At 31.6% G+C, this 25,647-nt stretch overlaps 3 protein-coding genes across 4 annotated transcripts; 1 reads left to right on the top strand and 2 right to left on the bottom strand.

Moving 5' to 3' along the window:
* The first annotated feature begins 4,713 nt into the window (after positions 1-4,713).
* On the top strand, positions 4,714-7,936 carry LOC124823853 (Protein phosphatase 2C family protein). Of its 2 annotated transcripts, none has more exons than XM_047296162.2 (5): positions 4,714-5,212; positions 6,082-6,417; positions 6,513-6,627; positions 6,716-6,939; positions 7,413-7,936. In XM_047296162.2, exons 1-5 carry the CDS (start codon positions 5,003-5,005, stop codon positions 7,827-7,829), a joined length of 1,302 nt encoding a protein of 433 aa, XP_047152118.1. In that variant the 5' UTR covers positions 4,714-5,002; the 3' UTR covers positions 7,830-7,936. The 2 variants fall into 2 exon arrangements, with proteins under 2 accessions (XP_047152118.1, XP_087967251.1); XM_088111125.1 differs by lacking the exon at positions 4,714-5,212 and adding an exon at positions 5,434-5,917.
* Positions 7,937-8,777: 841 nt separating this feature from the next.
* LOC124823855 (NAD(P)-linked oxidoreductase superfamily protein) lies at positions 8,778-11,395 on the bottom strand. The gene is made up of 8 exons (XM_047296164.2): positions 11,217-11,395; positions 10,716-10,766; positions 10,559-10,632; positions 10,355-10,442; positions 10,028-10,234; positions 9,795-9,866; positions 9,457-9,699; positions 8,778-9,296 (listed from the first exon to the last, which is right to left on the bottom strand). Exons 1-8 carry the CDS (start codon positions 11,355-11,357, stop codon positions 9,207-9,209), a joined length of 966 nt encoding a protein of 321 aa, XP_047152120.1. The 5' UTR covers positions 11,358-11,395; the 3' UTR covers positions 8,778-9,206.
* Positions 11,396-22,343: 10,948 nt separating this feature from the next.
* On the bottom strand, positions 22,344-25,220 carry LOC124847451 (patellin-6-like). Its single transcript, XM_047324943.2, has 4 exons — positions 24,263-25,220; positions 23,537-23,661; positions 23,128-23,269; positions 22,344-22,870 (listed from the first exon to the last, which is right to left on the bottom strand). Exons 1-4 carry the CDS (start codon positions 25,007-25,009, stop codon positions 22,580-22,582), a joined length of 1,305 nt encoding a protein of 434 aa, XP_047180899.2. The 5' UTR covers positions 25,010-25,220; the 3' UTR covers positions 22,344-22,579.
* Between the last annotated feature and the right edge of the window lie 427 nt (positions 25,221-25,647).

The following is a 25,647-nucleotide window of genomic DNA, read 5'->3' as shown; positions in this document are numbered from 1 at the left end:
TCATCTCTTCATGCGGTCTTCTTTATATAGGCAACTTCAAAAAAGATTCGTTAGTCAGAAGCATTGACTTTGATGTAGGTGTTGTAACCTTTTGTACTAGGTCAGATGCTATTTTGCTTTTGCAAGGGAACTGTGCTGCTTGTACGGATTGAGCAAACAAAAGACATTGAAGAAACATTCTTATAATGTCTTCGTATCCATTAAAGTTTTTCTGAACCAACACAAAAACATTTGAATAAAACAATTGTCCTTATATGATCTACGCAGATAAAGAGAAACAACACAATAGGCAAAAGAATATTATTCGTACATTTGAATTTAAAATGTTAGACGTTCATTATAGTATTTAACATGGTTCTTGTACTATAGAACTTATGCTAGTTTATTTATCAAATCATTGCGTTTAGAGTAATATATTGCATTAATGCTAGACTCTTCCTTTTAGCTCTTAGGATATTATTTAATCATATATAGGGTTTAGCTCGTTATTCTAGATGGTCATTTTTATAGACACTATGCTTTCATTAAATTTTAAAATAAAGAGTTCCTAGACTATCTTGCCTTAACACCACCATGGAGCGAACACAATATAAGAGAATCGATTCCCATAAACGTTGTAACCAATTCTAGTTAGATGCATATATGAGAAGGGAATCGATTCCCATGACCTAGAAGCGATTCCCAATTAGATGCATTGATAAGGGAATTAGTTCCAACATGCATGAAATCAAGTATGATGTCCCAAGAACCAATTCCAGTTCATCAAACATAATTTTTAGTGTTTTTTATAATTTTAGTTTTTCAAATAATTTTTACAAAATAAATATAACTCATATAAATATTATTTTATATTACTTTTAATATTAAGAACAATTTAATAATCTTAATTTTCTATCTATTTAAATACTTTTTTTAATATATTATTTAAGTCAAATCAATCATGTACAAAATTTATTTTCAAATCCATTTACTACCATCTTTAAATTCTTTAAAAGAAATAACATATACTTTATTTTTAAATGCACTCAAATTCATAAATTCACATATTCACGTTAGAATCATTTTTGTAAATAAACACAACCTAAATCATTGATATTCATTGACTTGTAAAATAGATTTAACTGTTTATTTTTTTTCAACATGCAACTTAAATAGTTTATCCATAGTTAATATTCAAGTAAGTAAAAAGCATAATTATTATGAGATGAGATAAAGTGAATATGAGTATGAGATAGATGTCGCTGACTTTGGTGATGACATTCTAATATATAGGATTTCTTATTTAACGTCACAGAAATTGTATTGTATATTATATACAAATTAAAATTTAAAATGACGACAAGTGGAACAATGTTTATATTCTTCATCACCAACCTTTTATAGATTTTATTATTACAAGTTTATTTTCAATCCAAGATAATTTATCTTTCTTGATATTTATTCTTAGAATTTTATTTAAATCTCTTACAAATTATTTAGAATTTAATTATTATTTGTACTGAACCTTCTTTAAAAAAGCTTTAGAATTCAAGTTTGATTGTTGTCGTAGTGTGTAAGTTTAGTAGATTCTTATCCTTTTTAATATAATTAATAGACTTCATATTATTATGCGTTTTTAAGATATATATGTTTTATAAAAGTTATCGTAAAAATGTCTTCAATATCATATTTAAATAAATTTAAATCTATTTTTAGTTTTCCAACTAAAGTAATATTATGTATAACTATAAATTTTCACATCTCATTTGTGATACTTTCAAAATCTATTAATATTTTCCATCACATAAATATTTATTAAATAAATAAAATAGTATATAGTATTGGAGATTATATCGAACCCATGATAAAAATTATATTGGACAAACTTAAATTAGTTAACTTAAAAACATAATAATTTGCTTCACAAAAAAAAAAAAAGCTTTTGAACTATGTAGTACAAAGATATAAACAATGGTGTCATATCTCTTTAAAACTCCAAGGAACCATTCCTAGATTCAAAAAACTATGACATACTAAACAAGAATAATTTTTCATCAAAATCATTGAACCTCCTCAAAGCATGCTCTAAAATATAAATAGCATAATATATACAGTATAAATAGAATTATGTACTCCTAAAAAAACTTAAAAATTGTCCCATATTCACTTCAATTTGTTTTAAATATACTAACACATAAAATCAAACCAGAACAACCTTATTTACCATAAACCAATTAGATAAAACTTGTCATTCCATAAATGAAATCATTGTACTCTCTTTAATTTGAATATTAAAAAAATTCATCATTAAATAAAGTTCATACAGTATTAGTCATATTTTTTAAAGTTATTTTCAACCATTGACTCCTTAATTTAAAACATAATAAAAAAAATAATTAAATTAAAAAGATTATTATAATTCATATCTCTAAATCATCCAAATAGTTACAATAATCATATTATATGTTTGTTTATTTTAGTTTGTATAATTTTGTTCATTTTTTAAAATTGAAAATAACTTTTTTACTCCAACAATATGTGATCCCATTTAACTATTTACAAGTATGAAAAGACTTATTAAAAAAAATATAATGCGATTATGGTAAAACTTAGAGATCGGTTAACCTTATCATAATATCTCAATAACGCGAACAAATATAAAATTAGGGTGATTTTTTCTTTTATCAAAGTTTATGAAAATGTTTTATTTTTTTATTTTACAACTTCTTAATAAATATTTTATCTATTTCAAATTACCTATAGCTAAGAAAATTTTAATTCATTTTCAAATATTTTTCATTTTAAAAATATAGAAAATACAAAATACTTTTACATTATTTAGCCGGTTAAAATATACATGCAAAACAAAATGAGATTCTACAAATAAAACAGTTTGATTAGATTGAATAACTTCAAATGCTTTCTCTTAAAAGTAATTGTATCAAAATATAAATAATATTTACACTCTATTCATATTTCACTTCACTTTATTCACATTTTTCTTCACTCACAAAACACACTAACTATAATATATTATCAACAAACAACTCTATATTTCCACTAAACAGATAATGTATCAACAAAGAGTAGATACAATGATATTTATGAAAAAATTGGTAATGGTATCTTAATTAAATAAAATTGGAAATTGGTATAGTTATTTAGTGCTAAAAATAAAATAAAAAATTAATATAATTAAGATAACGAAAATATATATTTGAAATTAAGATAATTGAATTTAATAAGAACAAAATTTAATTAAATGAAATTTTTTATTATATAAATAAAAATAATTATACATTATTTTAATTTTTCATCTAATAATTTATTTTTAATATTATATTTTATTAAATATTTTACTTAGAGTTTATCATTTAAAACTTCTTAATTTTGATATTTTAATATTGAACCACTATAAAGTATTTTGTAATATGTCATAAATAATATTTTTACCATTAAAGATAAAAACTAATAAAATATTTTTAATTTTTAGAATTAATAATTATAGTCTATAGAAATTTTATGTCGTTTAAAAATTAATCATTACACCTTTCTTTTTCCATCTTTACAAAATACACAGCTTTAAATTTATGTAAATATTGTCCCATCTCGGTATAATCTCTTTAAATTTTTTGTTACTTTTAAGATATTGATATTGATTTTTATTAGTTTTCATTATATATTAAATAAATAATAAGAACAAAAAAAACATTTTCTGCAATAATTTATTTAATTTTAGAAAATACATTATTGCTTCCTTATATGGGATAATTTTCTTAGCTAAAAGAGTTATCAAGAAATATTGTTTACGAAGAACGCAATGTTTTAAAAATTTAACTGAATATATAAAAGAAATATCAGACATTTAACTTGGTATTATTCTTTCTTTTTATTTATTTATTTATTTATACAGATAAAGTAAAAAGTAAATACATTAATTTTAATAAGATCCGATGAATCAACTAAAACACACAACTCAAAAGATTTTCAATTATCTATGTCAAAGTATTTTCAATGTAATAATTTATCTCCTTTACTTAACGTAAACTGTTGAAAAAAAAAAACAAAGTGTGTTACTTATTGTTAATGAATGACTGTTTATACATAAACAATTAATATTGCTTAACAATTCTTTTAACAATAAATAATTTATATATGTAAAACCGTTTATATAACTTTTCTACTTAAAACTAGCTAAGTAATATTTCCATTCAACAAAATAATAAACAGTTGAATATGTTTCATAAATATTCGGCAAACTAATTTTGATAGTGATATGCTATTAATAGTTATTAGGATAGATGTTCTGGTACCAACGATCATTATCTATTGCGGAATTCTGACTTATATATAAACATTAAAGGAATGTATATGTGTAAATAATAAATTTAGAAAGATTTTGTAATCTTCTAAAAAATGAATTTATTTAGAAAAAATCTTCTGTAAAACTCGTGTATGTTTAAAAATAATATAGAATTACTTAAAAGTTAAAAAAAATTATTAATTTTTAATTATTTGACTATATACGAATATTTATTTTGATAGACACAAATTAGAGTTGATAGAATTTATTTAGGTATATTTTGAAATATAGTTATTATTTGGCCAAAATTATTTTTCATTCCTTTTATCTCTGTTAGACTTTGACTTTTGCCAACGGAGAAAAAGCAAACAACAAAAAATACAACCTAAGAAACAGACAATAATATAATAACATTCATAGTTTCAAGTTTCAACCTTTGTCTCAACATGCCAACCTCTTTTCTCTATCCTTCTTCCATTTGTATATTTTCCAAGTCCTTCCATGCATTTTTGGCCTTCGTTTTATGCATTTGTCCGTCACCTTTATACGCCTCTGCTTCACACTGAATTCTGACCCTTCATATCTTTCTACAAAACAAAAAAATTCTTCTTTCTTTTCTCCCTCGCTTCTTTTCTCCCGAATATCATCTGGGTATTCCCTGGATTTTTCAGGGGTGCCCTTGTTTTCTTCATCGGAAATTGCTGTGACTGGGTTGCAAACATGGGAGGCTGTTGCAGCCACGAAGTTTCGGTTCGAGGGAAGGTGGAAAGCGAGATAGATGATAGAGAATATGAGTGTGATCATGAAAATCATGAGTCTTATGAACGTGGTGGAGCATTGGTGAGACTAATAGGATCTTCCAAGTTTGTTTCAATGCACACCCAACAGGGCCAGAAAGGTGTGAACCAAGATGCAATGACAGTTTGGGAGGTATGATTGCCCATCTACTTATTTTCATTTTTATTTTTCTCTATTTATTCCATCAATTTTGATGGCTTTTTGTGCTTTTTGATTTTTTTTTAATTGCCATTAAAGTTTTCAATCAATTCCTGTGGCCTGGATTGTGGTTGTCTCTTTCGCCGCGAGCTTTTGTTTCTTTTGGTGAATTTAAAGGATAAGATTCTCATTAGAAAGTTGTTTAATGTGTTAGTAGTAACCCGTTCTTCAGTTGTGTTATTTTTGTTCAACATTTTTGCTCCCTTTTGTTTTTTCATGTTATTCATAGTTTTCTCTGCCTTAACTTTCCTTTATTACCCACGTTCTATGTCTCCTCCTTCTCCACCACTTTTTATTGAACCAAAAACATGAAAATTTGTTGTCGCTGACCAGATATAGATTTGAAGTGTATAAGAATTTTATCCTTGTCTTCACTTTGTGTTTCATAGCTTTATCCTTTAGTTTCTATGCTTTTTGGTAATTCCTGAGTGTCTCTGGTTTCTCTGTTTGATGATAATTGCCATGATTTAGAAGTAACTCAATTTTAACCATTCTTGATGTTTTTTTTATAAGCCAAATATTAAGATGGTCTATGAAGAAGAAGATAAACGGTTGAAAAGCAACCTGCAAGCACTTTTACAGTTGCATTTGTTCTTCCCCTTGGGTTTGGGGAATTGCTACCAAGATTCCATTTTAATGGTCATTTCAGTACTTGATTGTTTTCTTTGGTTTTATGGTTAATAATGAAAGAATTGAGTTACTCCGTGTCTGTATCCTATTATTGCCTTTATCACAGCATGGTGTTTTTAATAGATAAGACATGTGGCTTGGACTAAGATTTGATATGGAACATTTATTTATAGGACTTCGCAGGAGAAAAGGATGTGATTTTTTGTGGTGTGTTCGATGGCCATGGTCCTCTAGGCCACAAGGTTTCACAATTTATTCGTGACAATCTGCCCTCAAAACTGTCTGCAGCAATCGAAATTTCACAACAGAAGACAATAAAGTTTTATGATGCCACTGATGCAGAAACTGCTAGTTTTGAAGATGGCTACGATGACGGTAACCAGATGTCCCTTGCTTCATGGGAGGGATGCTTTCTGAAATCCTTTGATGAGATGGATGAGCACCTTGCTCGGGAAATTAACACTGACAGCTATTGCAGTGGTTGCACTGCTGTGACTTTAATTAAACAGGTATAACTACTTGTTCACAATAGCATTCCCTACCAGTCAAACACTTTTAAATTATGGAAATAACTATATCCATCACTTTCCCACCTAAAATTCAGGGCGACCAGCTGATAGTTGGCAATTTGGGTGATTCTCGTGCAGTTCTTTGCACAAGGGACAGGGACCAACTCGTTGCTGTTCAACTCACTGTTGACTTGAAACCAGAAATTCCAAGTAGGTCTAGGATTTTCCCTCAATTTCCAAGTCTTTAATAGACCTTAAAATCTTGAGTTTAAACCATATTTTCTTCAATTTCTCTCAGGTGAAACCTCTAGAATCGTTAACTGTGAAGGAAGAGTGTTTGCAGCAGAAGAAGAACCAGATGTGTACAGAATATGGATGCCTGATGATGACTGCCCTGGACTGGCCATGTCAAGAGCCTTTGGGGACTTTTGCCTCAAAGATTATGGCCTCATATCAGTTCCTGATGTATTTTACAGAAAAATTACCCCACAAGATCAATTTGTGGTTTTGGCAACTGATGGGGTAAGCAACATTACGATGTCACCTTAGTGTAATTGATCTCAAATTCCAAGTTCTATTACAAATTACTGGTTGTTTCTCTCGCTTCATATATTTTCCCAATCCAAATGCATATTCAAATAGGTTAACCTGTTCACTTGATTTTTATGATTGTCCCCATTTATAGTTTTATCCTCATAAGAGAGAATTGTAAATTTGAGTCCCTTCACATACATAAAAGTTAATTATCGGTCTCTATTGTTAACATCAGATAATACTTTCTCTCTGAAAGTGGTAAATCGCCACAAAAAACTATTAAGGAACTACAACTTTTGGTTTCCTCATAAAGAGACTAAACCTTGAAATGTGGACAACTGTAGGGCCTAAGTAACAGTTTAACCTATGCTAGTATTTAGTCAAATCATGGAAGCAATGAATTACTTTTACAAACATCAATTGGAATGATCAAAATTTTTTATTTTCTATTTTCTGCACAGATATGGGATGTGCTCACTAACCATGAAGTAATAAGCATAGTTGCTTCAGCACCAAGGAGGTCCATCGCAGCCAAGTTGTTAGTGAAGCGTGCTGTAAAAGCTTGGAGATACAAATATCCTGGTTCCAAGGTTGATGATTGTGCTGCCATATGTTTGTTTCTGAATGAACAACCTGTTCAATCCAACTCACAATCCCATATGAGTAGACAAAATAGAAAGAGCAGCAAGAACTTGCATCACTCTAAAACCACTAGAAATGAAGACACTGAAACAGTGGATGGCAAGGTTGGGTTGGAAATAGATGAAGAATGGAAAGCTCTTGGAGGGTATTCGAGAGCAAACTCTTTGTCAAAACTTCCACGCCTTGCCAGGGGTATGAGTAAACGGCAATCGTCCAAGTACTATTCACCGCGTTGAAGCTCACTAATTAAGGGCCTTCAAAGAAGTTGATGTATGTTTAGAAGGAAACAAAACGAATATTTTAGGATCATATGAAAAATTTAATGATGAGCTTTGTATGAAAATCTATGTTCAAACATGTTCATTTCACTCGATCTTTAAAAAGATACCAAACTGCATGACTACCTCAAGATGTAATGGTTGTGCCTTCTCAAAACATTGTCAGGGTGTCCATAAAGTAAATTACATACCATTATGACTGTCACCAATGGAAAGATTTGTTTTCTTCATTTTATAAATTGAATTTGCATTGTGAAGAGTGACTTCTGACGTATAAACTCAAATGGAAGTTGTCTAGGTTCCATATTCTGTCAATGCTCTTAATATCTGCAAAATGGTCTGCAGATTGATTGTTTTTAGCTCATGGTATGACCAGTTCCATGACAAAATCGTTTGGTCTCAAGAGTTAAAGAAAAAACTGAGGGACCTCATTCATTTATTTATTTATTTATTTGCTATGTAAATTAAGGTTGTTGATTCCTTTAGTATATCATGCCCACTAAAGAGTTTAAATTATTGCCCTTTGACCATCCGGAGCAAACAAGGTTCCTCCTCTCTTATCTATAATCTGTCACTTTTCAGAATCATAACTTCAAACTCTGCATTTATTACTACTTTTGTTCTACTTCAAATTCTCTACCACTAGGAACAATTGGAAAAGTGCCCCCGACTTTTAAAGGTATAATAATGAACCATTGGAACACCCTGGCTTCATTGCTTGCATTGAATAGGAAGTGTTTAATGCCCTTGGTTAGTGCATCAGTGACCGTTCTTGTTGGTTGCAGTGGTGGTTTCATCAAAGTCTCAGAAGTTTAGCTTTTGCTTATAAATTTTGTCCAGTAACAGATTTTAGACTCTGAAAAAACCTTTCAGTGGATCAAATCACATACAAAAGCAAGTTAGCTCTGAATATAAATTGTCATCATCCTTTACTGAACACAGATCACCTAAGGCAAATTACATTGTAAAATCCTAAGGATTTTTGTAATTAAGGTTAATAAAACAAATACAGAATAATTGAAAATTCCTCGGGATCACTAATCTGCTTACCATGATTTTGGCACTGAGGAATCAGATAATTCTCAAGCTTCCCAAACACTCACTACTCCTAACTTTATTGATACGATCGGAATCATAGTTGATGCTAATCTTGATAAGCTAATAGTGAAGTAATTATAGCATTTCATAGATAAAAAAAGCTGCATATAGAGGGTATGCACCTAATATCAATGTGAATGACCTGAACCCTTACCCTTTACAAGAACAAGTATTACATTACGTTAAATCTAATTCTACAAAGTGCATTGGAAAAGAGAGGGTTGGTGCAAGTGTGGACTAATCTTCATGGTCCCATAAATCCGCCGCACACTTAAATGGACCATCGCTCTTGTTCACAAAGACCGGTTCACCGTCCAGAACTCTTCTCTGCAATGTATCAGTAACCAAGGAAAGAAAAGAAACACATTTATAGGATAGAGTGAATGAATGTGTGAAGTAAAGTAAAAGATAAGGTGTATGATTTTTTTGCTACAAGACTAAGATGAAAGACCAAATAATGTCAAAAAAACAAATGTTGAGTGCCTACCTGCTCCTGCATGCTGCTAAGGGCCTTAAAATCTTTTGCTGGAAGTTCCCAATTGAAGACACTGACATTCTCCATGATCCTGTCTGGCTTGACTGATTTGGGGATGACACTTGTCCCTCTCTGGATGGCCCACTTCACCAGCACCTGCCCTGGGTTCTTGTGAGATTTGTTAGCTATCCTATCAACCGTTTGATCTTTGGTCAGATTCGTCCCATTGTTTGATGAGCCCAGTGGAGAGTAAGCCTACAACAGTCAAAATTTTCATTTCAATCATGACCCTTTGTCATAAAAATCAAAAACCAAAAAGAACAAAGTTAAGCTAGCAAAGTGCTGATTACAGTGACATGGATGTCATTCTTCTTGCAAACCGCAAGCATCTTATCATTTCTCCATCCAGGATGCATTTCCATCTATAACAAAATAGCAAATATACAAGTTCAGAAAAAAGGTGGTGGTGGTGGTGGTGGTGTACCATTATCCAATGCAATACTCAACGTTTGAGATTTTTCATTGTTCATTCCGGATAACAGAAATTGAAGTAACAAAAAAATCTGTACTTATATGAGTTCACCTGGCAGACAGAAGGCATTATTTGAGCAATGCTCAGCAGCTTTTCAAGCTTTGCTAGAGTGAAATTGCAGATTCCAATGTCTCTGACAAGCTTTTCCTCCACAAGCTTCTCCATTTCTCTCCACACCCCTTCCATGTCAAACTCTAAAACATCTCCTGGTCCTGGGGGTCTGCTGGCCCCATCTTTTAGACGAAATGGCCAATGAATCTGCTGCAATTTATACATTAGAGTCTGTCTTCTATTACACATACCAAACCACGTGCATCATGAATGGAAGAAAAAGGTACAAAAAAAACATATATTTCAGACATGATAGAAACTCATTACCAAGTAAAGATCAAGGTAGTCAAGTTGGAGTTCTTGAAGGGTATTGTTGAGAGCAGGTCTAACCCTTTCAGGGGTCAAGTCAGTGCACCTAGTAGATATAAAAATTCACCATGAGAGTTTCTTTAAAATGTTTAGATAACATTACTCAAATGAATTTAGAAGGATCAGCCAAAGATTTTGTATACATCTATTTGATTATATTACCATAGTTTGGAGGTGACAAATAGATCCTTCCTTTCCACTCCTGCTTTCATGGCTGCTTGGAGTGCTTGTCCAACCTATAAGTTGATAGATAATTTGAACAAATATGACTAAAATGGTGATCTAAATCAAGATAAACTACTAGGAAACACAATAATACTTCTTTTTGAACTCCATACTGCGAAGCAGTGTCTATGTGTCTATAACCAGCCTGCAGCCAAAGTTGGATCATATCAGACACAGCTCCACAAAAAGACAAAAACAAACTTGGTTTTCTTTTTCTTAAATGTTTTTCTAGTACCCCAAATAGACAAAAAAAATTGTTTTTAATCTTTCTAAAAAATAAATGATCTTTTTGTTACTTTTGGACTTCTTAATGTGGGGGGTAAAAAAAGCATTATCCAAGTACAATAAAGTCAGAAACTGGAGATCCTCAAAGAGATGTGAAAACTCTGAAGGGGGTATTGAAGTTAAGAAATGCTCTTAAAATCTGAAATTTGTTCCACAAAACTCTCTGTTTTTTTATAGTATGTTAAAAGTGCAACATACCCTAAAGCTTTAATCATTCATCAATGTACAATGATGACACCCCACACCCAAAACCAATGTCCCAGAAAATGCATAAACAGACGTAAGAGTGAAAGCAGGGCAGTGTAACTACATCAATAATGGCAGTGAAGACAGAATTCGCTGCCTCTGAACCAGACTTCCATGTCCCCAATCCAACAGCTGGTATGGTATGACCACTCAAAAGTGTAAACGCCTGTGTCTTCGGTTCATGTGGCTTAACAACTTGTGTCATCTTTCAATGTTAGCTAATAAAACTGGTGTTTGTTTGTTTTCACAGATTATTACTATTATACAAGAGACTCTTTCCAAGTACCCGATCACGTAGGAGATGAGTGACACATATCTGACCAATTTGCATGCAAGACACGTTCACAACACTTGAGGCTGCGTGTTCCTTTCTGCCTTCACTGGGCTCACTCTCTTACACGTTTCCAACGTCTTTCTCTCTTTGCTTCTCTTCCTTGACACATGGTTGGGAAACCGAACAATGATACTTAAGTGTGTCTTTTCTTAGTCGTTACAAAAAACATTATCCTATTTTTAGTTGTTTTTGTCTGCTATCTGGTGTTATAAAAAGAATGCTAAAAACATGTATTCTTTATTTATTTCCAAAAAATTAACTCTCCCAAATTATATATTGTGATTTTTTTTTTCAAAATAATGAGATAATGAATCTGGACCCTGTTGGTGTTCAGCATGAACTGACATGCTATGGGGAAAGTGGAACTGTGTAAGGTATCTGTAAGTATTCTGGTGCTAAATTCAGTGAAAATTTTTAGATAAGTTGACGTATTTATAAGAGTAAATGCGAGCTGAATTCTTATATATTCAGGTTTATATCATTAAAGAGAATAAGTGTTTTCTTTAATAGTAAGGAAAAGGTTCCTTTTAAAATAAATAGGATTGTTATTAATTTAAAACAACGACTTAATAAATAATAAATATAATACAAATATTAATTTTGAAATAAATTTATTTACATTTTATTACTGTAATTATTATTTTTTCAGCTAATTTTGGCTCTTGAGTAGCATTGTGAAAACTCAAATTTTATCTGCAAAATGATACTAGAAGCACTTTTATATAAACAGTTAGGATACAGGGTATTTCGGATAAAGGGTATAATGGAAAATGGGATTAGGATAGAAAGTAGAGGAATTGTATAAATAGATTGTTTGGATAGTTAGAAAGCAGTTTTTGAGTACATTGTTTGTTAACAGGCCATTGACCTGTGAAGAGGGTTATGCCTATGGATCTTGTATACACACTATTCTTTCTATTAATAATACATAATTCACCATATATTTCTCTTTGTTTTTTGGGTATGAGAGACTGTGAGGGAGTTCTTGATTAGGTTCCCAGTTTAGGAACCTATCAATTGGTCCGACCTGCCGGATCGAGACGCCGCCAGAATTGGGTGAGGGTGAAAGAAATTGCGGTTAATAGAATGACGGTGCAGACAGAGGAGTTGTGATCAGATTATGCAGCAATTTGCCAAGATTATGCTGCAATACGCCAAGATTATACTACAATATGCCAAGATTTGCAAGAAATCATAAGGATGTTGGGTGGTCGAGGCCACAATCAGGACGACCAACATTGGGACCGACGAAAGGAAGAGGAAGGGGGGAGAGTGGATGAACGCCATGAAGTGCAACCCAGCGGGGAGAGAAGAGTAGATTTACCCGTTTTCGAAGGGTTTGATGCAATGGGGTGGATTGTTAGGGTGGAGAATGTTTTTGAGACCTAGGGGGTGAAGGAGGAAGAAAAGGTGCGCCGGGCAACCATTAGCATGGAGGGAAGTGCGGGTTACTGGTTCAGAGACTGGAAGGAGAAAGCCAAGAATCGTTCTTGGAATGGTTTGAAGGAAGCCCTGGTGATATGGTTTGGAACCATCGTTGAGGGTTTGGCAGCATCCAAACAGAAAGGGACGGTGGACGAGTCTGTACAAGACCTCAAGATTTTGGCAGGTCACGGGTTAGAAGACGAGTCATTTGGGGGACGAATGCAAGGAGCCATCCACAGTTTCATAGGCAAGGTACTAGTAGAGGATCGGGGTTTACCCATGGAGGATACCCAACCGTACCAGGTGAGCTTGGGGGATGAGTAGAGGAAGAAAACCAACACGGACCGAACGGTTGAAGTTAGCGGGAAGGAACCGAACAATAGATCGAGTGTTGCCGAGCGGTCTGAAGTCGAGCACAATATCCCAGGTGAGGTTGCCGAGCGGTTCGAGACAGAATTAGACCTGAAGCAGACGGAGTTGTCCACTCTCTCGATTGGAGGCCCTATTCAGCCAAAAGCAATGAAGTTGCAATGTTCGATAGGGGATCGAACGGTATTGACCATTAAAGGACGAAACCGAACGGTGGTCCACATTATAGGAAGAAACCGAACGGTATCGGCCATTATAGAACGAAACTGAACGGTGTTGACCAATATAGGACGAAACCGAACAATGTTGACCATTATTGGACGAAACCAAACAGTATTGACTAGGGTGTTCAATCAAAGAGGGAAGAAGGTATTCAGCAAGGGGGATCCAACACTAGCAAGGTGGGGGGAGCCAGAAGCTTTGTTAAAAATAAAGGAAGTAGAACCGTGGACCTTGGTGTGGAATTTGGGGGTGATAAGAAGGAAAGAGGAAGAATGAAAGTCATTGGAGGAGAAATGACCACCACCCAAGCCTCCAAACCTGAATTGGAGGGCAGCATCCAGTGGGTTCCCTTCATATGGTAACAGGTTGATGAAGAGGAGCAATGAGATCGAGCTTTCCAGTTCCAACTTTGAGGACAAGGTTGTTCTGAGGGGGGTGTAATGTTAGGATATAAGGTATTTGGGATATAATGGTATAATGGGAAATGAGATTAGGATATAAGGTAGAGGAATTGTATAAATAGATTATTTGGATAGTTAATTGTTTGTTAACAGACCATTGACCTGTGAAGAGGGTTATGTCTCTGGATCTTGTATACACACACTATTCTTTCTGTTAATAATACACAATTCACCATATATTTCCCTCTGTTTTCTGAGTGTGAGAGACTTTGAGAGAGTTCTTGATTAGGTTTCCAGTTTAGGAACCTATCATAAACACAAATGATTAAGTTATGTTGAAGAGAATGAAAGTATTGAAGGTGAGACATGAATGATTAATGATTAAGATAGAAGCGTTAAAAACAAAGTGCAAGCATCATTTGATGATAAAGACTACACATGTAAGGATTGTTTTAAAAATATGTTTAAAGAAAAATAGCTAGATTAAGAATACTTTAAGCAAATATGGTAATGCATGAAGTTAATATCAACTTAGGACTTGTAGTGATGATGTCACATGTCAAGACCGAATCAATAATTTGCATTTATATACCGAAAATGATATTTTGACACTGCGTACAACTTTTGACTACGTGAACTAGATTCCTATGATTAACATTCCTTATAAGCTTCACTTCACTTTCAAATTGGTCATCGATCTTCCCGAATGGGCTTAGAATTAATTTCTTCACTGCAATTGTATGCTTATTTTATTATACTAGTTTAATTTTATCACTTTAAAGTAGCATAACAATGTATGATCAAATGACATTGTACAAGCTTTACATCTTAATTTCTTCTAACTAAAGTATAACCATGCAACTATATTGTTATCCTTTTTTATTATGTTTTTGTCTTCTTTAATTGCCCTTTAATCTTTTAAAACTTCTTTTCTGTAGGAAGTTTAAATATTTTTGCTGATATTTTTGTATGAATTTGGAAGTTCTCGGAATCAAATAGTTATTGGATGTTGTAGAAGATTGTAAACCATGATGGCTTTAGTTGCAATTTTAGATTCACATGCAACTTCACCAACCTCATAAAACTGCTTACACAATATAAAAGGAAAACAGTACAAAAGAAACAAAAAAAAAAAAAACAATTTAATTCATACATAAACGCATAGAGTAAACAGAGTAAATAAATTATTAAGAAAGGAGACAAGAAAACCCTGTCAAAAGAAAGCAGGAGAAATGAAGTATCAAACTGTAGTGTATTAGGCTCAAATAATCTATACATTAAAACATCATTCTATTAACATTTTTTATTTTAAATAATGCGAGACCAAGATCTGATATTGAATTTGAAAAGTTAGAATGAAGAGAGAAGAAAATTTAAGAATGTAGTTTATTTGTAATTACTGATATTTTAAAAATGAGTTGACTCAATTTTGTAATTTGTAAATATAAGAATAAGAGTAAAAGACTAACTATTGAAGATAAAATTTAAAAAATAATTATATACACCAAAGAAGTGTATTTTCTTCATGTATTGTTATAGATGTGATATATTTATTTAAATAATATATATATATATATATATATATATATATATATATATATATATAATTTGAATGAAAATAATATTAGAAGAACAATATATATTATAAATATATGTAAAACAAATATGCAAATATATTATAGTAACTAATGTAAACACGTTATTACGGCTATGTGTAAATATTTTTTAAATATCTATAAATTATTTAAAATTAAAAAATAATAATTAAAAATGTAAAATTGGATAAGCAAAAAATATATACAGTTATAGATATAGTTATAATTATATAAATAAAATATAGTTATTTTGTGTATAAATCAAACAATGTTTTAGATTAATATTTAAATTATTCATATCATATGACGAATTTTTTGTTTATTACATAAAAAATTAACACGTTTAATTAAAAAAATTATACTCATTATTTTTAATATTTAAAATAAAATATATATATATATATATATATATATATATATATATATTCATGTTAAAAATAAATACAAATTCAAATTTCGTGATTACAAACGTATTTAATTTTACAAATAATTATAAGAATTCGTAACTTTCAAAATATTATATTAAATTTGAATATATGGGAGTGACATGTTAATATCTCAAAGAATAATGACTATGGAATTGTGTGTATAACAATTATTTTATTAATTTTATATGAGAAGATAATTCTATGCACATTAAGTTTTATTGACTTTTTTTACGTCTAAATAAATAACGAACCTCCCTCCCTAAGTTTTTTACTATTTAATAACTTCATATGAATAAGATTATGAAAAAAAAAAAGATTGAATGTCTCGTATACACACTATGCACAAGATTAGGTTGTCTTGAGGCAATTCGCCTTTCACGGAATCATCCCAATTATCATAACTCAATAGACACTATTCATTTGCTATTTATTTATCATCATAAGGATACATTAACAAACATAACCAATTAATATGAAATAGTGCATTGGTCTACGTAACAATGTATTTATTAGAACATTCAAAATGACTTGGATGGATAGTAAACATGTTTTTTTCAAATAAGGAATCACATTTGAGAAATATTCTTTTAAATAAGTATCATCCTTTAAATAAAAATGACATTTCTCTTCCACCCTCATTCGCGTGCAAGTCTTTCTCTTAAAAGGATGTGCTACTCATCTAGCATGTGTTTGTTTTTTTTTTTTTTAGTGGAGTTGATTGGAAATAAATGTGAAAGTTGTGTTGTTTGCGTTAAGAGAAAGATAGTAAAATTTGAAGAAAAAAGAAAAGAAAGTTCATAAAATTTAATGAGATGAATGTGATAAATTAAAATAAATGATTTAATTAATACAATTAATGAGTGATGAGATGAATGCTTTATTTTTTGCCTTTCAAAGTTTTTAAGAATTTATCTATTATATGATCTTTAATTTTGTATTTTGAATATTATTTATTACATTTAATTACTCTATTAGTGAGAAAATTTTAAGTTGGTTTTTGTTTTTGAAAAGGTTTCAATTGCATTATATGATCAATTAGGTTTTTTTTTTAAAATAACTAATGACATTGACCGCATGTCACATGGTTTTTTTTACTTTTTAATTTTAATTTTTTTTAAAAAAATTACAAATTTTTTTGTCACATGTTAGGTCTTTTGTGTGACATGTGACACTATTAGTATCACTTGACTCAACAATAGCACATGTCAGTGCTAGTGTCAAGTGTAATTGTTTTTCTTTTAATTTAGTCTCTAAATTTTTTCAAAATAGAACAATATTGTTCATCTCCAAATTGAAAATAAATTTATTATTTGTATAAATGTTATATTGATATTTTTATTAAAAATATTTTTTAACCTATTAGATTAATGTATATTATTAACTCATGTTTTGTTAATCATGACTTTTACTACTATATTTTAATATAAATATTAGTATAACATTTATATCAATAATAAATTTGATCCTAATTAAAAGAGAACCAAATTTATTATTTATATAAATGGTATTAATTAAGTTCTTCTTGTTAAAAAAACATAAATTAATAATATATTGGTTTTAAATACTTACTTTGTTTTTTTTAATAGGTATACTTAATTAGTTTTAATCTTATAAAAGAATATGGGTTAGTAATATATAATGATTTAATATGCTAAAAAGTCATTTTTAATAAAAGTATCAATATAACATTTATACAAATAATAAATTTGGTCTCAATTTCGAGAGGGACGATAACATCCCAAATTATATTTTAAATACTATAACATAAATTACCACATACTTCATATTCAAGAACAATCAATCGATTAAGAACCTATAAACCATTTATTATAGTCATCCAAAGTATAACCATAATTCAAACATTTATAAACAAAAGTCTCGAGTCCTAAATGTTAAGACAAAATCGTCTGTGTCTAAAAGCTCTCATGTTTTGAAGTTTAATAAAATAACATTAAACAGAATAATAATTCGAAAACAACATAGAAAAAAAACATAAGACTTAGAATCAAAAAGTCATTTAGGAAATAGAAAAACAACTAAGTTAAAACACTTCAGTGTAGTGCTAGACGACTAACAAGTCAAAAATGTCTAAGAGAGTTGAAGCTAAATGCGTAAAACTTATCATACCTAAAAGGTATTCATTTTAGCTCTCAGGAAACCAAAAGATTGTCAAAACGATGTCCTTGACAAAACACATTAAAAGACTAAAACTTAAAACAACAAAGATAACACAAACAATGTTAAACATTGTCTGTCTAAACAGGCAAAATTACAAGATGCGTTTACACTGTCTAAATGATACCATGAACTAAAACATTACTTCGTCCAACGATGAAGTCTTTACTCAATGCTTGGTATCCTTAGAAGAAAAGCTTAATTGTTTAATGCTACCCCAACGGTAGGAAATAAAAAAACACTTTGTTGTTCTGAGCAAACACTAAATGTCAATAAATGATTAACGTTAAAAAACAACAAAAGTGGTAAGAAAAGACATATTTGCTGCAAGCACAATCTACTCTATTCTTTGTAGAGGAGCTATTCTACACGCATCCACGAACTTCAAATCAAAATATCAAAGGTGGACGTTAGAGACAAAAGAGATATTCACAAAAATGATCTTCACTTAAAACAGTGTTCAAAAGAACGTACAACCTACTTCAAGCAAAGTATTGAAAAAATATGTCTGCTCTAACAAGTTGACTTTATCCAACGGCTATTGTACACAAAGAAAGAGAAAGCACAAGAATTAAGGCCAAGAGCTTTGTTTAACGAAAATTTATCCAAAAAGTTGTTAAATAGAAGAGCTTTCTAAAGAAAAATCAAGAGGATAACATACAACGAAATATTCATCCTAAGAAGTGCTCAAAAGAGAAGCAAAAGAAAGAGCTCAAGAGAAAGAAAATGTCTGAGCAGAAAAAGAGAAAAAGAGAAAAAGAGAAAAAGAAGAAAATAAATACTCTCGAGCTTCATTGTTATATTGCTTACTAATTGTAAGAAAGAGAGAAACACCTGCGATTGTTTAGACTGCATTGTATTCTAATCACATCCTCTCTGTGAGAGTAATAGTCTGAACAACTTGTAAGCAATCTTTTTTATTGCAATTCTGAAAAGAATTAAAATAGTTGTTGAACTCAGTTGAGTTAAGAAAATCTAGGCAAGGTTCCTTAGTACTAGGAGTGGTGTGAATACCCATCTACTCTAGGGTAATCAGTGGTTATTCGTTGATTGTAGACTAGGAGTGATGAGAATACTCATCTAGTCTAGGGTAACAAATGGTTATTCGTTGAGTGAGAAGATTAGGAGTGGTGCGAATACTGAATTGTAATCTTGTTGAAGATTGTAGTGAAAACCTTCTGGAGAAGAGATTGGACGTAGCTTAGTTTGAGTGAACCCGTATAAAATATCTATGCATTTATCTCTTCACTTGCTTAAATGCTTCTCTTATAAAACCTGCAATTGTGCTTGTATTTCTAAATACAAGAACCTTCCAAAGTAAATGATTACTCTTCAACAAAGGAAGTTCACAAACTCTACAGTGTACATTCTAAATAGCATGACAAAAGAAATTATTGTTATAATCTCTTTTTAGGTCAAGCGTATAAGTGTTTAAAAGAAAATCACAAAGCTTGACAACGTGATATATCAGAAGGGTTGTGAAAAGAATTCTTTTCATTAACACTATTCAACCCCCTTCTAGTGTTTTTCAGTTCTAATGTCAAGTCAATTTAAAACAAACACATATTGACACACAAATTCCTAACTCTAGACCTGATCATCTGAATGCATATATTATTGTCGAAATATTGAGGAAACCTGCACATGTGTGGTGAAAAAACATACCTCAAAATTTTCACACAAGGTTAGTTCGTCAAACACCTATGGTCAATCTGACCCAAGAGTAAGGACCTTCTACTACTCCTCACCATATAACTACCCCACTCTACTTAAGATTGGATAGCTATTGGAGTCAGAAAACATTCCCCTATTTCAAAACTCTCATACCAATATAGTAGACAACCAAATCATAAGGGTCTTCCCCACGAAACCCCATTTTTACATGCTTAAACAAATCATATCCTTATTAAACTTTATTAGAATCTCATTCATATATCTTCTAAACATTTCATGTTATACATCAAACCTTCTTAAATCATCATAGTATTAGTCAAACCAAAATGACTAACAGTTCATCCTAGCTCATCTTTCCTCAACATTTAACCAAATGTAAATCGACTAACATTTCAATCACAACATTCACCATAAAATCTTGAGTTTACCACAATATCATTCAAGGTCAACCAACATCATGAAATCAAACATACTTACACAACAACAATTCACATTAAGAACGAAAGGAAAAAGTAGTTGCTCTAAATTAGAAACCGATCGATAGATAATGGAGATTACACTATGGTGATCTCGTAAACACTTCCTGATTGTCAAATAAATGATCTAGGAGTTAGAATTTGTAGAGAGAAGGAGAGAGAACTCAGAAGATGAGTTTTAGAGAGATGATTGATATTTTAGATAATGAGACGAGTTTAAGAATTTCTATTTATATTAGTAAATTATTTTAAACTAAAATACTCGATCTCATTATTTTAAAACACCTATTTACTCTAATACTCTCTTTTGTAGGTTCTTATAGGGACAATATTGTTCTTTTTTTTTTTTAAAAAAGAAGGACTAAATTAAATCAAAGAAACATGTATAAGAACTAAATTGAAATCAAAACAATGACACTTAACACTAAAATTGACACATGACATTGATAGTGTCACATATTACACTAGAGACCTGACATGTGACAAAAAAATTTCAAAAAGAAAAATTAATACAAATATGTGCTACCCTACAAGCAATGGTTTACTCTTGTTAAATTTTGACTTATATTTACTTTAGATATTAATACAAATATTATTTATCTAAGTTTAAACAATATTTTTGATCATGATGATATTTGATAAACTTAAATAAATTATAGTGATTAATTTAGATATAAATTTACAAACTGAAAATTATTGATATTTAAAATAGTTTTTATTATGAATAAAAAATTATGATTAATTTTTAAATTAAATTCTAAATTAATCTCTAACATTAATTATCACAATTTTTTTATTAAAAATGTTAGTGTTTAAATTGATTATTAATTAATTAAAGATTTTCTTGTATTAGTGATAATAAATGATGTTACATCAGTAATATAAGATATAACATATTAAGCGTAGAAAATAAATTTAATTAAGTTTCAAAATTTTAATATATAATCAATTTTTATTCTGAGTAACGAATGATATTTTTTTATTTAATAATTTCTAAAATTTTGACTAAAATATTTGGAAAGAATATTTATTTATATTTTATCTATAGTATTATGAGAAGTCATTAAGTAATTATTTGACAACGAAAAACCGAAAATTATCTGTAAGTTGTGTTTTAGAATAAAAACATGCGACTATAAACCAATTTTCTTAAACCTAATTTATAATTGTACTTTTGTACAAACATTTGTTATAACCAAAGAAAAAGGTACTATTACGGAGGCTGAGTATGTGGACTGAAACAAAAGTAGGGTCAGCACTCATCAGAAAATCAATGCCGGTCCTCATATATCTATAAATCTGAACAAGCAACTGCTGCTACAGTTTCGTAACTTAGAAATATTCTTCTAAATACAGTAACTCAATAAACCTACACACTGTTTTCTACTATTTTTCTTACTATAAGACGGAAAATTCAACGTCTTAACCCTTCAAATTCCCACTTCTCACTAGAAAATCCACATTCTACTACTCTATTCAATCTTCCGCTGGTTTTTCACTGCCTAAAATCGTACATGCCCATCACTCATTTTTAAAGTACTTCAAGCCTCTTTATTGTTTGGAAATGTTTTAATAAATCTATCAAAAAGAAAAAGGACTTGATTCATAGTGCTTCTGGAAAAGCAATTCGCATGTGGGGGTACTATCTACAATATTTTCTGAAACATTTCCACAAAATATTTACTTTTAACAGTACATAGTGGGGCAAAATACTTAAAATATTCTGAATCTGATTTTTAAATCGCAATCTTTAAAACAACACCATTTTAAAAACTTATTTCCTATAATTGCAATTGATAGTTTTAAAAAAATCCGATTCTGTAATACCAAACCATTGCAGAATGCAGACATCACCATCAATGCATAAGTCAAGGAAAGATGCTGCATAATTGAATTTCAACATCCAGAGCCCGTGAAGTCTTCATTAGTCTTTGATCACCGTTCACATGCAGGGACCATATATCATATCATATCAAATCCATTCATAGCAGGTAACACTCAATTCAATTCTCTTCTGTGACCAAACTAAAGTACTTTTACTTTCCTCACACATGCCACTAAATAACAATGCCGCTGACAAAAGTCATCACAGTCACGACCAAATACTAAAATTGTATAAGCAAACCAACTTGCTTTTTCTTATGTACCAAATCATCATGCTCTACCACGTTTCTTCCATTCTTTTTACATTATACTAATACAATACTACTAAGTTAACACCTTTAACTTGGCTCCACCAAGTACAGAATCATAACCCAAAAGAGTTAAAAACTTAGAGAATTCATTAACTGCATCAGTAAAAGATTACATTTTGTGTAGTTGGTACAATTATTTGGGGCTTAATTGAAGCTCTGAAGATGATGTGTTGTTGCATTTGCGCACAAAATAGCGATAAGCAGCAACTTTTTTCTTCCTTGAGGCAGAGTTATCAACAGAGAGTACCATTTTGCCAGCTTCTTTTGATGTGAAAGAGTTGTGGATTGCTTCTTCTGTGGCCATAATCTTCCTTGCCTTATCAACTGCTAAGGTGTAGCTACCTTCTGCAATTGGGACAAATTCAGCACTGTATTCCAGGTCCCAGCCTCCCACCACTATATCCCATGTAATTGTTGCACCACTCTATCACCCAATAACAACAAGTTAACAACAAATCTATGATCTTTTCCATATGTACCACAACACAAGCATTTCAAGAGTTCAACCACCATCATACACACACAGTGTAAAACAATTTTACATTTTCTTTCGATCACAACTTAAGATAATGACAGTGTAAATATCTTTGTAATACTGATACATTTTGATTAAATTCAATTCTTTAGCTTGACAATTCTCATAAGGGTAAATGAAAGGAATGAAGTTAAGAAAATTGTAACCTCAATTCCTTCTATTTGTATGTTCACTTTCTCTCCCCCTTTAACTGTGAACTCAGAAGCAGGTTTTGGGGGACCATTTTCCAAATCGCTGGATCGACTCAATCCACCATACCGAACAGGAATATTCTCGGGCCTTATAAATCTGAACAAAAGACAATAACCCCATCTTAAACTACAAAAGCAAGAGATATTGTGGGGTAAGAAGCATTTTGTGTGGTACAAGTCTGGTTTAACACAAAGGGTAACAAGGAAAGACAACTTCAACACAAAATAAAAAATCATGAATAAAACAAAACTTGACACAAAATTGTAAGGAAGATAAAAGTTGAGAGCCAACTTGAAATCTTTCTATGAATAAGTTTTAAAAGAAAGAAGGCGTTCCCGAATCAAACTTTCAATAAAAATTTACTTGTAGAGTGTCTCTGCAGCATTTCCCTCCTTAGAGATCAAAAACTTGCTCTTGGTTCTTTGGGTCAGAAACGGACTGAACATTGAATACAACAAGCTGAAGTACCATGGCACATTGATGAAAATCTGAAACCAAGAAAGTAGTGAAATTCTCATCACACCAAAACTAAAAGGTGTAGATGACATCACAAAAATAACAAGCAAAGAACAAATGATCAGTTTGAACTAAACTTCTGTACTAAATTAAAACTAACTTGAAAAAATTAAAGAATTTCAGCAAAACTTAATACATACATTTTTCTTTCCAAGATTTTAAATAGCAGTAGCAGTTTCATCCTGTTCTTTAACAAGACAAAAAAATGCAATCTATGCAGTCACATTGTGGTACAATCCTTGACATTGCCCATAATTGCATTCATGAAGCAGCTTTAAGATCTCGGTTTCTGTTCTTTTACATAAAAGTTTTATTTATTCTAATTTTTGTTTGCATGTTACAAAACTGAATTATCCACTGGCTTCTTGTTCTTCAATATCAAGTTGTAAGAAACCTCATTAGCTACATTTAATAAAGTCTCCACTTTCAATCACATTTTCTAGTCGACAACACTCCTGGAACAAAGAACTTGGTTGATAAAATACAAAACCACTCTAACCAACACAGAGATGGTAAGCTTACTAACACTTGTCGATTTCCAGCTAAAACCAACAATATAACATAACAATGTACCTTGCGAGCTACCATTTCAGGATAGTTATCTTGGAAGAGAGAGAGTATCTGGTTAGAAGCGACCCTGAGTTCTCTCTTGGGCATGTCCTTGAGGTCAGTGACCTGAATGAGCGAGTTGACCCCACCGGGTTTGAAGTGAAGCATCTTAACCCCTCTCTCCAGAACCTGAACCCTCCACCTTAAGAACCTCTTCAGCTTCTCCTCATCCCCGAACACTCTCTCATACATCTCCTTATCCTTGAACACCCCATAGGCATTGTAGCAAACAGGGTGCCCCTCTCTATCGTACCCGTGAGTGTATGCCACCACTCCTTCGAGCTCCTTGAATCCCAGCTCCTCCTCCACAATGTTGTCAGCTCCGAACTCGGTCCTCCACGCGAGGCACTTGAGGAGCATGTTAAGGGCGTCGTGGACCCTGAAGTCCCTCGCTCGGAGGAACTTCAGGAGAAGCACGTCGCCTCTGTCGCCGCCGTCGACCAGGGGCACGCCCCACATCGAAACGGGGTTGGAGGAGTCCGAGGAGGCGAGGAGTTTGTCCCTGAGGTCTTGAAGGGCCTTTTTCTCGGAGGGTTTGAGGTGGGAGACGAAGTAGGTGTCTTCTTTGAAAGAGGGGGCTGTCATGAAGGAGGTGAATGTTGTTCTCTTTGAAGGCTTTGGAGAAGCTTCTGTAAGGTCCTGAAAAGGTGTGGAAGAGGGTGTGGTGTCCATTGACGGAGAGTGGGGATGACCCAGATGGAGTTTTTGCATGGGAATGTGGAATGTGGGTTGGTTTTGTGGTAAAGGACACAGCTTTTGTACAAGGGAGAGGGATGGAAGGGAAGGGAAATGAGGACACAGAAAAGGAACAGGTTTCTTATATGCTGTTAAAGTGGTTTTTTTGGTTGCTGACCTTGTTTTTTTAACTCGATCTTCTTTTTGTGTGGGAGTTGAAGGTGTGAAAGCAAATTTGAAAGCAGGTGGAGAGAGTGAAGGCACGCGCTGGTTTGAAGCGAGAGTGAAGTGTTTCGAGATTCAAGTTTTAAGTTTCAAGTTTCAAGTTTTCAACTTAAACCGAGTGCAGTTGGAAAGTGATTGGGGGCAGACACCGCTTTGTCATGCATGCTAATTGAACAATTAGTAAATAAATCTTTTTTTTTATTAAAATATGCTAATAATATAAAATGAAACATTATTTGTTTAGTTGTTTCTCTTAAGAAAAGACCTTAAAACATTTGACAAACAATTTCAGGTAAAGATAAACCAAAATATATATATATCTTGCGGAGGACAATGGCAATTGCTACATGTTAACGAGTTTATCAAATACTCAAAATTCAAAAAGACAGCAAACTAATTGTTAAAATTATTTGATCATCGTTATCACAAGCTTTTAAATTAAGAAAATG

Source organism: Vigna umbellata, chromosome 3, assembly GCF_029865625.1.
Source record: "Vigna umbellata cultivar VRB3 chromosome 3, Vumbellata_1.0, whole genome shotgun sequence".
In the NCBI taxonomy this organism is placed as follows: domain Eukaryota; kingdom Viridiplantae; phylum Streptophyta; class Magnoliopsida; order Fabales; family Fabaceae; genus Vigna; species Vigna umbellata.
The sequence above is the reverse complement of the archived record's forward strand: the minus strand, read 5'-3'. Positions and strand labels throughout refer to the sequence as shown.